At 45.8% G+C, this 15,299-nt stretch overlaps 1 protein-coding gene across 1 annotated transcript; it reads right to left on the reverse strand.

Annotated features, from left to right (window-relative positions):
• Positions 1–215: 215 nt before the first annotated feature.
• On the reverse strand, positions 216–13,484 carry LOC127293768 (calmodulin calcium-dependent NAD kinase). The gene is made up of 9 exons (XM_051323417.2): positions 13,221–13,484; positions 12,922–13,122; positions 11,654–11,877; positions 11,267–11,328; positions 3,784–4,017; positions 3,571–3,700; positions 936–1,258; positions 719–860; positions 216–629 (listed from the first exon to the last, which is right to left on the reverse strand). The coding sequence occupies exons 1-9, from the start codon at positions 13,228–13,230 to the stop codon at positions 387–389; spliced, it is 1,569 nt and encodes a 522-aa protein (XP_051179377.1). The 5' UTR covers positions 13,231–13,484; the 3' UTR covers positions 216–386.
• Between the last annotated feature and the right edge of the window lie 1,815 nt (positions 13,485–15,299).

Raw genomic sequence — 15,299 nt, forward strand, 5'->3', positions numbered from 1 at the left:
TTGGGTCTATTCCTTCCTTGGATTTATCTGAGCGAGATTGTAATGATATTGTGAGTTAACTAATATAAGGCCAAGTTCAAAAAAAAATACGCACTGGCCAAGTTGTTAAAAAAATGCGAATATGGGGTAAAAGTGAATTTTTTTTTGAAACAAGGCAAAAGACTTGCCATTTTCATTGACAAAGAAGAAGTTTTAGAGTTTTTTTTGAAACAAGGTAAAAGTGAAATTCACTCTATATATTATTGCTCATCAGCTAATTACAACATTTATTCAAGTAATGTCGCAACATACATTTGCAAATAATGTTGCTACATAAATTGAATATTCACAAGTATTATTACCATAAGAGTTTCCAAAACAACTTGAGTTTACAAAATCTGCCTCAATTAATTTGCCTTGGTGGTCGTGGGGCAGATGGCCTCCCGGATCTCTTGCTGGATGACGGCACGAGATGGCGCGACGATCATGTCGTCCCAGATGGAGCGTGACCCGCAGGTGGTGGCTCCGCCGGGGTAGAGGTCGTGGAGGGAGGTGGCGTTCTCGTTGAGGTTGCCCACTTTGTCCAGGCATTCGATCTCGTTTGGCTCCACCAGGAGGCTGCCGTTGATCCCGCCCTTCCACGCGATCAGCTATAACATTGCAAATCGAGCTGATCAGTAACTGTACAAAAGTTGAACTTAATTTGTCCTGACTAGTTGATTAGAAACTGCGCACGCACCTGTGGAGAGCCTAGGGAGTTGGAACTGTATAGCTTGGCCCCGTCGACGAGGTGGCAGTATCTCTGGAACGCCGCCGCGAATCTCTTGTGCGACATGAGCTGCGACTTCACCCTCACCGCTCTCCCCGTGATGATCGCTCTCCTGCAAGAACAATGATCTCGCCGTTAGCACTTTGCACACAAAATTGAACCAACCAAGGTAACTCATGCAACCTACCTGATCCCTCTTGCGACGGCGAGGTAGGCGTCGCAGACGACGCCGACGATCTCGATCCTGTACGGCTTCCTGGTCCCCTCCGCGGTGACGAAGTCCTCGTCTTCGGGGACGGGCTCCCAGTAGTTCTCGGTGATGGTGCCGTCGTCCTCCACCTTGTAGCCGACGCCCATGCGGTGGCGCTGGCGGTGCACGGCGCGGGCCATGGCGACGGTCTGCTCCACGAAGGGCTCCCACGAGAGCGTGCCGTCCAGGATCACGTCGCGCCCCTCGTTCAGCGCCGTCACCAGCAGCGACGAGGCCGCGTCCGTCGACGACTGGTGCACCTGTTAATTACCCAGGCAAGTCCAGTTTCATGAATCCGATGTTTCAGAAAATATTTCGAAAAGTTTCTTGCTGCGCAGCCCACTAGCTGCTGTGGCAGCCCACATGCGTTACGAAAGTTGGGGTGCAATTGCATGTTGGCCGAGATTAGGCCTCTGTATACTGGCAACACCATGAGTGGAACAAGTTCAGTTTTTCAGACAGTTGTTAGATTGTACAGCATCAGCAACAATTCCCGCCTCAGCTCAAAAACAAAACAAAAATGATGCCCGCCTGCACTAGTAGCAAACATTCTTTCTGTGACAGACACATATCTATCTACTCCCTATTCATGTCCTGACCGCCGACACATATCAGCACTATATCTCTGTTACGTCGACCCGGCAGCGATCGAGCAGAGAGCCAGAGACAGATCCCACCTTGTGCAGTTGGGCTACACGGCACAAACAAATCAGGTCCATCTGATTAAGCGTAGACGCGTAGTACTCTGACGCACATCAGCTTTCTCACCGAATGCATTTGTCGGAGCGAGAACAACAATAAAAGTTTCCGAACGAGGCCGAGCTGTCGTCCACGGCTGGCAACAACCAGTTCTTCTATAGGCTTATTTGTGCCTCGGTTTGTAATATTGGTTGGGACGAGATGATGGCTGAAACTTTGAACTCTAACTTTTTGAGCGCCACAATCCTATTTTGATTTATATTTTCGTTGGACATCTCTGTTTGCTAACGTCTTTGGAGAACGCGGCTGGGATTAAACATGGCACAAATATGACACCGTAAAGTGACGTCCTTTAATTGACCGTCGCTTATGGAGGCGTGACTGTGAATGGCTTTTTAAGCTACTGAATAAAGAAGGCGTAATTGCACAACAAGTACCTTTATAATAAGACATTGTCATAAGTGCTGACGAAGCCCCTCTAATTCTTCCTTTTGGAAGGGCATTATGCGAGTAAAAAATGAGTTTTTCCATAGAGCCGCTTTTGTTGTTGGGAATGACCAATACACTAGGTTCTAAGAAGATACTTGGTTGGGTCAAACGGCACTTTCTAAACAATATCCTTTGCTTTATAAAATTGTGCGCCGAAGAAATGTCTTGGTGGCTGATGTATTAGCAGACAATCCTTTAAATGTTGAGTATAGAAGAATTCTTTCCGGTATAAATGGGATACGCGGATTCATTTGGCTAGGCATCTTATGGCTATAAATTTGAATAATGATGAGGATATGTTTGTTTGGAAGCTTAATGATTCTGGCTCTTTCTCTGTAAGTCTATGTATACTGATCTTATGAATGGACATACGGTCTATTTGAAGAAGTATATATGGAAGCTCAAGGTACCACTAAAGAATAAGATTTTTATGTGGTTCTTGCAGCAAAAAGTAATTCTTACAAAGGATAATTTTTCAAAACGAAATTGGTATGGTTGTAAAAAATGTGCTTTTTGTGGTCATGAGGAATACATTAATCATTTATTTTTTGATTGTACCTTTGCTCGTCTTGTTTGGAGAGTAGTTTTCTTGACCTTCAACATTTCACCACCAACTAATTGTACAAATATGTTTGGTAATTGGTTGAATGAGATTGATAAAGAAACAAATGCACGGATCCGAGTAGAAACTTGTGCTATCCTGTGGCCTTTATGGAATTGTAGTAATGTTATTATCTTTAACAAAAAAGGAACTGCTCATTTTCTACAGGTTATCCATATAGCCACTCATTGAATCCAAGAGTGGTCATTCCTGCTGCCCGAAGCACAATGGACGCATATGGATTCTAGGTGCATCCGTCTTGTGACTGTTGCACGAGATATCTTCAACCAGGATGGTTGACAACTTTCTAGAAGATTACAAGATGCATAAGACGACTTATTTTATTTTTTCCGCTGGCTGATCTTTTTTCCACCATATGCAATCCATGATTTGTAAACTCTAAAACCAATGATTTTGTAATAAAGAAAACGGTGTGCATCGACTGATGCCGAGGCTGGAGCAATCCCCATTTGGAACCAAAAAAAAGTACGTGCGTCGGTCAGACAAATGCAGCAGGACGAGTACCGAACTACCGATTAAGCTAGCCTAGTGGAGGAGCATCCATGTGGTCTGAGCACATCGATATCCATAAATAATTTCTACCTAGACTAATAGTTAGAGCATATTTAACGAGAGAAAAACTGATGTATGACTTGCTAACTGCAACGTCGGGGCGAACTGGAACCAATGCCGTTCGGATTTGTATAGCAATGAATCATTGATAGTGATGATGATGATGGTATACATTTTTTTTGTGTGAATATAGATTCATAAGGAACGTACCAGCTCTGCTGTTTGGAGCATGTCGTTGTGGTGGCCCATGGAGCTGATGGCGCGGTAGATTACATCCGTCTCCTTGAAGGCATCCGCCTCAACGACCAATGCATTCGCTCCTGCCTCTGTCCAAAATGGCCTGCAATATATATTGAACACGGCCATATATCAGATATAATTCGAGATCGTTAAAACTTGATGCGGGAGCAGAGCTTCACGCACTCTTCAAGTATATCCTTGAGCACGGTGCTCTTGCCGGCGCCCATCCCGCCGCCCATGAGCAGCAGCACCGGGGACCGATTGTCGTGCGCCACCGGAGCCATCACGTCGGTGCAGTGCGCCTCCTCGTCGCCGTTGATCCCGTTGACGATGCCGATGGCCTTCATCTCGTCCACCAACGTTGAGAACACGCGCGTCACCTTCAGGTCCTTGGTAATGCGCTCAAACCTCTGCTTCCTGCGGTGCGCCAAAGGCGATTGAAATGCCCGTTATCAATATATATTTAACGCGTCCCTTAAATCATTTGATATGCAAAAAATGGTACACTCATGCGGAGAATTCTGCAATGACTTAGGGCGGTCACAATGCAGATACGATAGATCGTATCTAATTTTGTCCAGCTCACACATGCAAGAAATCTCACAATGGTTTGTATCTACGTGTGGGCCAAGATAATAAATTACAGCAGTTTTTTATCTGGATAGGATTGGCTGACAGCGAGCCCACGCTGAGCTCTATTGGGCACAATATTGATTTACCTCGGGGCTGCCCACAAGATACGTATCCTAAATAGGATACGATCATCCTCTTTTCTTCTTAATTGCTGTTCCAACTAAGCAAATTATCTGATATGGCATCATTAGATACGATCTGACCTGGAGCGTTGGGGTTGCCCTTAGGGCATCCCCAGTGGACCGACCAATAAAGGAACTGCGCAGACGAGCAGACAGACCGCGCACGCTCAGCGACACGATGCAAACGGATCGACCCGTCCGCCTCGATCCATCCGTTCACCAAATTTTGGAAACCGATGCGTTGGCGCAGATAACGAGCGTATCCTACCGTGTCCGCCGCATGCACCTAGGGCCTGTATGGAAGCGATACAACGGCCTTCTACCTCTGGCCATCAATGGAAATACTCTGGCCACGCCGTCCAATGCAGGCGCTCCTACTCTGGCCGCGCCGCCTGCCGTCCATTAATGCCAGGGTTTCGTTCTACGCACCGGCTCATGCCAGCACCAACCATTTTCTTCCACAACTTCTCATATTTCATTCCCCACCACCACCACCAGCACATGCACCACCGTAGCAATGGCCGACATCATAGGCTCGAGGGGAGGGTGCCTAGGACCGCCTCCGGGCCGTGGGCGTGGGAGAGGTCGCAGCCGAGGCCTACGAGGAAGGAACAACGGGAGATGCCAGAGTCAGCCACCAGCGTCGACATCGCCACCATCATCGCTCGAGCGCGTCGCCGTCGACCTCTCCGACTTCGAGTTCAGCATGGCCATCCAGCAGGGCATGAGCTAGGACATGATGCGCCTGCCCTAGAGGTTCGCCTCGATCGTCGAGGGGCAAGAGCGCATCCATGTCCTCCTGCGCGTGTCCGACGGCGCGATCGGCATATGGCCGGCGGAGGTGATGTTCGACGGCGAAGGGCGGACGTTCCTCCAGAACGGCTGGAGGCGCTTCACCCGCTCGCACGACATTGAGGTCGGGCACTTCGTCATCTTCAACTACGACGGCGACCTCGACTTCAGTGTCAAGGTCTTTGACAGGACCATGTGCCGCCGCCACTACCACTCCGACGAGGATGGCTAGGAGACGCTAAGATGAAGATGATGTAGTCTTCTACTATGTTTTTACTTAAGTTCTATTATTAATTTGCTTCAAACAAATCTGCCAATATGTATATAATATTTGAGAAATGTGATGAAATGCAAGATGATTTTGCCAGCTGCTCCGGACCGAATGGATTGACCTGCTGTGCGCGCGGTGTCCAGACTGGCCCGCGAGACGCATTCTGTCCACAAGTACTCTTATTAATCCCTAAGGGTAAGAGTAACGGCTAAGGCTGGTGCCATTGCGGGCGAGAGCGAGGGCAGTAGCGCCCGAGGCGGGGCGAGAGAGAGGCGAGAGAGGGGCGAGACGAGAGCGGCAGGCGACGGCGCGGGCGCTGGGCGCTATCGCCCGCTCCCGCCCGGCTAGCGCCTGCGTTGGGGGCGAGAGGCGAGCGATAGCGAGGCGGCAGCGTTGGCGAAGCGGGCGAGAGCGGGCGATAGGCGGGCGAGTGGCGGGCGAGATGCGAAGCGAGAGCGAAGCGAGAGCGGGCGAGAGGCGGGCGGTAGGGTGTAACGACTGGGCGACGTGGCGCGATCTGATTCGTCCACGTCAGCTAGCCGTTGGGTAGCCGTTGCTGGTTCAAAAAAACCCTAAAATTTCATCCCCACCCCCTATAAATACCCCCCATATGGTTTCACTCACTCCACACCCATTTCATCTCATTCATCTCCACCCCCTATAAATACCCCCATACTTTACTTACCCATCACATATTTATTTCGGGGTTGGTTCTTGCTTGGATTTTTCACTTACAATATCTATTTCGGTGTAGGTGCATGCTTGGATTTTTAACTCCAAGGACTCTGTCGCCGGTAATTGCAAGACCGGCACTAGTTTTTGGGGTCAGATAGCTGAAACCTTCAACTCTACCTCCGAGCCTGCCCGTCGTCGGACCTCCAAGCAACTGAAGGATCATTGGAACGCCTACAACAAGGAGGTGTCCCTGTTCAATGGATACTACATCCAAGAATCAGGGTTACGTCAGAGTGGAGCAGACGATGATATGGTCATGAAGGCGGCAATGGAGAGGTACGCCAACGACAAAAGAGTGACTCAGCCGTTCAGACGGCACCACTGGTGGGAAGATGTTCGCAATGAAGCGACGTGGAAAGGACAACATGGTCCTGGTAGTGGAACCGATTCCACATCGAAGAGAAGCCGTCTGGGAGTTTCTGGTGTGTACAGCTCTGGCGACGGGACTACGGAGGAGGAGCGTCCACCGGGCCGCGATAGGGCGAAGGCCGCGGCATGTAAGGGTAGGAGGAAGGGGAAGGAAACCTCATCAAGCAGTGAGGTAGGAAGTAAATCCTTCGCGATGAGGAACATGATGAAGGGTTTAGTGAAGGCTAAGCTATTCAAGCAATGGAACAAAATGAAAGACCGATCAACCGACGACATGAACAAAGCAGAAAAGCGCAAATATGCGAAGGCCATCAAGATGTGCGAAAAAGAGCTTGGTCTGGAAGATGATGAGGACGAGGAGGAGCAGCAGGAAGAAGAGGAAGAGGAAGATTATTATGTAATTTTTAAAATTTATTATGCAATTTTATTAATTATTATGTAATCGGTAAAATTTTTAGTTGAATAAAATAATTTTCTTGCATTATTTTGAATGTCTACAAAAAAATCGAGTGAAATAACTTAATCTAAAAAAGAAATAGTGATGTGGAGGAGAGAGAACTGAGAGGTGACACTATAGCCTGTGCACTGGCACCGTGGGGTGAGAGTGGGGTGAGAGTGAGGAAAAAAGCTGACATGGCGGGTGAGAGTGGTGTGGTGCATTGGCACCAGCCTAATGACATGTTTTAACCCCGTGACTGGGACCTTGTTACATGCATGCATGTGCACACTGCCACACTGCACAGTAGGTGCCCACGTGGCCCACCAGCTTTACTACACCTTACGTTTCGTCAAGCCGTTGACATGCACCTGAATATTTGTACGTGGTGAATTTTTTCGCTGCAATCGCACTAGCCATTATTAGGGCATGAACAATGGTTGATAAAACCGTTTTATCTTAACTTTGCCACGTACTCTAGATATAACAGCAAAACATGATATACAATGGATTATTTTTTAGTCTTATCTCTAGTAATGAGTCATTCTTAAATATGTGGTGAGAGAGATTGTTGCTAAGGACATGTACAATGGGATGACGTCAGCCTTCCCTTATGGTTGCCACGTCGGATTTTTGCTGAGTTGGAGGAGAGAGAAACACGAAAGAGAAGGTTGCCTTCCTTTAGCTAAGGGATGATCTCTTATGAAATAAAAGAAGACTATTTTCTCTATTGTACTACTTGTCTTCCCTTAGACACACAATTTCCTACTAAAAATAACTAATTCTGATTTGTTGCAAGAGATGATAATAAGAGATGATGCGTTGTACACCTTATATTTATCGTCTTCTCTAGATGACGTGGATTACTAAGAGAAGGTGTGCCTTCCCTACCATTGTACATGCCCTTAGGAAGGCAAGACTAGAAAAAAGTCCGATTGACCGAAGATGTGAAGAAATCGACTGCATTAGCCCTTCATAAGGGAATACCTGACTCAGTCAATTCTTTAGTTGACATCGAGACCAAGTCCCATTGACTCTCTTGGAGGAAGATCCGCCAAGGGGCGAAGCGGTCCAATTCAATGTTTTACTGTTACGCTAAGTTACTTTCCTGTTAGGAAATCGATCTAGCTGCTTAGCAAACCCCTATCTCTGAAAAAGAAGAAGATAGATAGGTATAGGTCCACGAGTTGAGACAGAGAAGTTCTGACTAATCAAGTAGGAGTTTACCCACGAGAGTCAGAGGCTGCATCATCAAAGGGGTATCTCAAAGTAAAAAAGCAAAAGAGCCCTTTCTAGCCTCCATCAAGGGAAAACCTTTCATATCTGCGCACAAAAGGCTTCCGGTTGTTTGATCAACCGCTGCCCCTGGCGTGCCAACATAGCGAAGTTAAAGCGCTCAAATTCTCTCAATTTGCTTGACCTTCCAATTTGGCCAATGTTGAGGGAATGGAATTACATTCTCCCTGGTCTGATTTATAGACCAGCAGTGAAACTGATTCTTGCCCTACGGATGAAGGCCCGAGTTTACGAGGTGAAGCACTCGAAAAGACCAATCGAAAAGAAAGAACATCCACAGAAACTGGTCTTGGGTGGCCAAGAGGGCCCACTTGGAGACTTGGGATCTCAGCAGGAAATGTGAAGGTTGCTTAAAGCCGGCCGATAGGCGAAAGAGAATCCAAAAGTTTTGTTCTGATCTGAGTAGGCTCAACATAGGGAATACCCTAACCCTGGGAACCGGGGCATATAAATCCGCTTATGGCATTCACCCAAGCATACAGAGACAGATGGAATGAAAGAAAGAAAAAGTAGCTCCGCAGCTCGCCCAGAAGAAGAAAGACCCGCCGCTAACGATTTGGAAATCCCTGGTGGGCTGGGCCTGAAAGACAAGTGTGTGTGGATTTCCACATCCTCGTCTTTACTTTAAGACACAACTCTTCTCTTTCTCGGTCAAATGACTTGCGATAGTCTACCTTGAGTAGGACCATAGGGATCTTATGTTTGTGGCGAAAGATAAGTGGTTCTGTCACAACCAAGAAAGTTTCTATGAGTGAGCGACCCTTGATAAACGCCGATTGATACGTGTCAATGTCAATAAGTGGATGAGTGTTGTTAAAGACAATGTTTGTTCCTCTTCTTTGAAACGATTTTCATGAATATCGAGATGATACTGATTGGCCTGAAATCCTCGACGGTGTTGGCATCTTTTTTCTTTGGGAGGAGAGTGATGGATGCCTGGGTTAGCCTCCAAACATAAAGGCCATTGCTATGAAAGAGCTGCAAGAGAGAAAGCAGTTGCGGGTGGATGATGTCCCAGAAGGCTTGGATTGCACAGATTCTACCAGAGGATGTTGAGATGCTCCCATTGCAACTCACTGATGGAGAAGAACTGGAGAGCTCAGCTAGAGCTGGAGGAGGTGGTAGTACCAGTTCCCTACTGGTACCAGTGGTGGCTTGATCACTTCAAATTGGAGGGAGGCAAACATCCGGAACGATTAAAGCGCCAAAGTGGGAAGTTATGACGAGGCTAAGCAATCTCAAGAACTAGGACTGGAATGCCAATGCGGATGGCAGCGATCGAGCAACTAAACGAGCGAACTCCAAATAGAAATCATCTCTTAGCTAAGAGAAGACAAACCTCTTTTTTCTATTTCTCTCTCCTCTATGTCATCAACTATCTTACGTGGCATCCCTAAGATATAACCATTGTACATGCTCTTACTTGTTGTTAGCGGTGTTCTATCTTGAGACGTTTAATTGAAGTTGGGTGCAACGACTGAAATAGACTACTCGAGTAGATGGATCGCCAGCATCGATGACGATTGCTCATCCACCTATAGCTTGGCCCACTTCATGATGCTTACACATTGCTAGCCGGCCTAGTGGACGGTTTTTATATGGGAGTGTATGTACTAATTAAAAATCATTAATCCACTTACTAGCCTATTGCGTATCAACGCATGGCATCGCGCCTAGCCGTACTCTTAATGACATTAGGGTAGGAATCGAACAAAAAGGGTCTTGGCTCATTATCCTATTTTTTGCAGTCCTCGGAAAAAAATGCACTATGAGAAGGTGGGGAAAATGAGAACACAGCTTTCCCCGGTTGTTCTATCTACCTTTGGGTTCTAGCGGTGGTAGTTCAAATCTATATCCAACGATAAAAAAATCAAGGTAAACCAATAAATATTAAAATGGTGGTTTGATTAAGGGCACACTTGGTGATGTAGACATCCAGTAGAAGATTAGAGTTTTGCAAATGCATGCGTCAAACATGTCGTTACCCATATGCATGTGAATTCATCAGAGCATGTATAATATATAGTGATGTCGGAACAATTCCACGTTGGATGATTGATGATATGAAAGAGACGGATCCAAAAGGGACGAGGATTTATCTTATTTTAGCTACGAGATGATTTTGTTACAAATGAAATAACGGTTATTATATGATACTAATATGTTTTTTCTTCTCTATGCGAAATGCAAAGCATTAGAGAAGCATGTCTTATCAATCATTATACATGCTCTTAATAAAATTTGAATTTGTTGCAAGATTCCATTTGGGACCTATGGTGGAAGTCAAATCATAAGCAATCCCAACATCCAACAAACAACAGATACGTGTGTAGTTCGAAAAGTGTATGTGATTATGTATGTCTAACACGTTAATAAACGTCTCTTCTCGAAAGATCTCAATCATAATATTGTTCTTGCGGTGCATATAATTTTTTTTTACATGGATAGGCCATATAATTTAGTCTTGGTCATGATATTGGTTATATTATATGTGCTATGTACAAAATAAAACCAGTCCAAATCGGGATTCTTTTACCCAAAAGAAAGTAACAAATAGACGCCTTTATTTATGCTTGAGACATAATTTCATTTTCATTTGTATACTCAAAAAATAACAAAGACACAATATATCCAACACCAGAGATTCATTATTCAAAGTGTTTGGTGTGCTTTTTTTGCACCTTATAATTATGCTTAGCTGTAAACATCATGAACCTACTCCATTTGATATATAATTATTCAAATCGATTGTATATGCATGCTTACTTCTATCAAGTTGCATTTTATTTTTGGCATAGACACACAATCAACACAACATGTTGACAAGTGGATTTAAATATAGTACACATTTGATCCATATTATTTGCCGTTGATTTGTCTTAATTAACGGCAACTAATATGGGTAGAAGGGCGTACTAGCTTTTTTTAAGGATAGATATACTTAGGGTAAAATAAGGGAGACATGTCAGAAAGGAAGTAAAAAAAAAGGTTGCACTTGGGTTTGACTTTCACCTGGTGGCTTCGAGCACCAGGTTCCTCAACTTCTTTTTGGTGGCGCTGTCCACGGTCAAAGCCTGCAAATTAAGCGCAATCACGTTGAAGTTAGGGCAATGGGCACGTCGAGATCAGTTGGATCGTACAAAATGTACGTGTCTGCATAGCACACATCCACTTTGCTTCAAGATCCGCTGAAGATGACGCGACCCTCTCTGATTGGACAGGCATTGGGCACAATCTCTTCATTTCTAAGTTCTAACAGCTTGATTGTACTGTTTGTCCCCCTCACACACAATGATTTGGTGCACGACTTTCGGATTCGGGCATCGAATCGACGCCTTTAATTTGCCAAAAGGTGGGAAGACATAATGTCTGAATCAACCAACATTATTAGGTACGTACCTGGCTGATGAGGGTGGTGCAGAGATCCCAGTGGAACGCGAAGTAGCCGAGGATGCACTTGTCGAGCTCCTCGATGAGCTTGACATAGAGCGACTCCGCGTCCGGGGCGTTGGCCAGGAGGTCGTAGATGTCGTCCATGCAGTTCTTCGTCTTCTTAAGGTAGTTGTTGGCCACTTTGCAGAGCTGGGGGCACTCGTTTATGTCCTCGAAACCCATCTGCCGAGCTGGAGTTGCATCATACAAATGAATCCTTTAGCTAACTGATTTACAATCAACCATGCTTCTTAATCAGCTCTTCTAGGGTTTAATGACAAAAGATCACTAAAAGTTTAAATCACATATGAATGAGCCCAAGCTGTCGCAGTACGTGGAAATTTGGCATCTGTGAGCCCAATCTGGCTGCTGTCGCCATGCATTACAAGTTGCATGTACAAGTTGATCCCGACAGACCCCTATGGCCCTATCGACCGAGCCAGCTAGGACAAGCTCGGGCCACTAGCCAGCAAGCAAATCAAGTGCCATTACAACCTTTCGCTCTACAAAAAAAAAGTGCCGTTATCTTCTGTCTTCTTCACTTCTTCAGGACGCTGCCAGGAGAGTTTAATCCTGAGCAATGCTACAAGCACTACGATTCACTTCACTTCATCTCGCGCGACCTGGGAGCCCACATGTGCCAGGAATTGGTGTGTGGCGTCGTACTCGTGCGTACATGCCTGATCGGACAGCCACTTTCTTACGACTAACTGATTTCATATTGGGAGATGCCATGTGTTCCATTTTTCATGGAGAAATCAGTGCACGCGTCAGTCAGGCCGAGATACTCCAGCTCAGTGGCTACATGCTAATCTTCCATTAGAGCAGCAGTGCCTATGCCAATCAGAAAGGGATACTCATTCGCAAAAAAAAAAAGGATACTGCCTTTTCTTGTTTGAGGAAATTGGATGTATTTTGGATCTTGTTTTCGAAAACTATCTTTTGTGAATTAGTAGAATCGCTCGAGAATACGAAATTTGAAGCACACACTTGGACTAGAAAAAACAAGTTCCGGTTGATGCCTGAACAAATTGTTTTCCCCAATTTTCACGACAAGGGAAAAAATATCCAAAATCATGGCCCAAAATGCATGGCCAAGTGATAAACTTCTAGTCATTGATTGGATAGACGGAATTTCGGATCGAGATTGGGTGTAGATGAGCAACTGAACTGAAACCTGCACGCACAAAGGCAATTACGCAGTGGGAGGAGAGTTAAAAATGGCGGGTACTGACCGACGTAGTGGGAGAACTTCTCGATGTGCTCGACGTGGCCATGCTCGGCAATCACCACCTTGGGCATTTCCGTCATGGCCGGCGCCGACAGAAGCTCCTTCATCTTCCTCCGGTGCCGGCGCCGCAGCACGGCTGCGGCGGCCACCGCGCCGGCCGTGGACAGCGCGGCGACGTGGAGCAGCAGCAGCCTGCCGAGCCCATCTGCCCGCGCGCCAACAAAGAGAAACAGACCAAGATGAGATGATGGGACCAAATGTCCAAACGAAAATCAGAAGAGCAGAGCGCTGCCTTGTTCTTGCCTCTCTGCATGGTGAGAACTGAGAAGAGGATCGGATTAACTGGACCAGATGGGATGAAAACGAAATGGAAATAGGAGATGTGGATGCCGTTTGATTTCTAGTACTTTTTTGTGGGATCGGATGAGATGCCGCCGGTGATGGGTCTCTGGCTTGAATGGGATGGGCACGAGGGAGGGAGATACTTATACTGGATGTCTGTATGCATACCAAGATGTCGCCTCTGTCTGCGCGATCTTCGCGTGAAAGAGATGTTCGCGCCAGCGCCTGTATTTTATTCGAGCTGTTGCCAACTTGCGATCCTCGATCTCTCTTATTCTATACCGACTATCTCCTTCTTCTTCTTCTTCTTGGTCTAGTTTAATTGCTGCTTCTGTACGTGTTGTGGTGTGGGCTAATGATAGTAGCAGGAAACGGAACAAGTTGTTGGCTATTAAAAAGCTGGTGACGATACGCAAAGCAATGCCAGATCAGATACTTGGTCGTGGGTGATATATGATGATCGATATTCTGTAGTTACTACGTACGATACAAGTGTTAGTCAACGCCGTCGCTCATTGGTGTAGCTTGTTAATCTCTCGCGCGTGATGAGCGTGGGAGTTTGTTCGAGTTCTTGCTGTGTTTTCAGCGGCCGCCTTGTGCGATCACACTTGATTTTTTTTCGTTAATTAGCAGCAATACTGCAGCTGCTGCTAACTGGATTATTTGCAAACGAGTTTATCTTTACAGCGGACTCTGCAATATTTTTTATGCAATGGAAAGCATCGCCTTCCAGGCACCAATGCTGCAAAAAATACATAGGGGTGACAGTTTTACTGAAACAACATCTAAAATGTTCAGACTGAACTGCTTGTAAATAAGACAGCAATAACGTCAGCGTATCATGTCACCGGTAACGTGACAAACTGCAACCCTTTCTGTTAAAATGCAAGCCCAGAAACATGGTACAGCTCAAACAACGATATAGTATATAGCATAAAACCACCACTTTGATCCATAAATTTACCAAATAGTGTTATTTTACATTTCAGGACAAAAAAAACAAAAACAAAATCTAAATTTGTGGAAAAAGAAACAATAAACGAGAATTGACATGAATAGTGATCTATAAGGCTGACGAGGCACTATTGATTACTTATGGGCATGGGCAGCCTGGCCTGGACGACCCGACCCGGCCTGGCCCAAAAATCTTGGGCCGGGCATGCAAGTCAGGCCGAGTTTGGGCCTGATATTTGAGCCCGGACGTTAGGCTGGGCAGAGCTTGGGCTTGCAGTTTTCACGATTTAGTTAAGGACGGGTCGGGTTTTTGCTTGTTGAGGCCGGGTTCAGGTCCAATTTACAAGCCCGGCGGTTGGGTTCAGGCTTGACCTTTTAGCTTCAGGCTTTTTGGGGCTTGGCCCAAAACTCGGCCCGAGTTTTGCCCAGGTGTACTAATTGTGAGAGACCATACTAACAAAACTCATACTAATTTATGGGAGTTGGTTTATTTGACCGTCCTCATTTTCCGGATTAGAAGACTTTTCCGTAACTCATGCCGACAACATAATCACAAAATGGGTGGTAAGCCTTTGATAAACGGATCCCTAAAGCATACAATCTGCACTCATATGTTTAACACTAATGGTTTGATCGTCACTAGTAGAAAAAGGGCCTCTAGTCCTGGTTGGGAACGGGATCTAGTCCCGGTTATCCAACCAAGACTACAAAATCGGGACTAAAGACCCCCTCTTTAGTCTCGGTTGGTCACAATCCTGGACGAAAGGCCCTCCCCGTGGCTGCGGTAGCGCTGGGGCTGGAGGACCTTTAGTCTTGGTTGGGGTTACCAAAGGACAAAAGGGGACTAAAGGACGCTCTAGGGTTTAGGGTTTTGCACCTTTATTTTGTGCTTTCCATTCTCATCTTGTTTTTTACATTCAATTCCTTTTCATTTTGTGTTTCAATTTCTTTTCATTTCAAACAAGTTTTCGTATACATTACTACATATTGTATACGTTGATGCATATATAATATAATTTCTCGTACGGTTGAGCATACATATATATACAATTTGGCATATTATCTATCTAATTACATGGAGATCAC

Source organism: Lolium perenne, chromosome 4 (assembly GCF_019359855.2).
Source record: "Lolium perenne isolate Kyuss_39 chromosome 4, Kyuss_2.0, whole genome shotgun sequence".
NCBI classification, from domain to species: domain Eukaryota; kingdom Viridiplantae; phylum Streptophyta; class Magnoliopsida; order Poales; family Poaceae; genus Lolium; species Lolium perenne.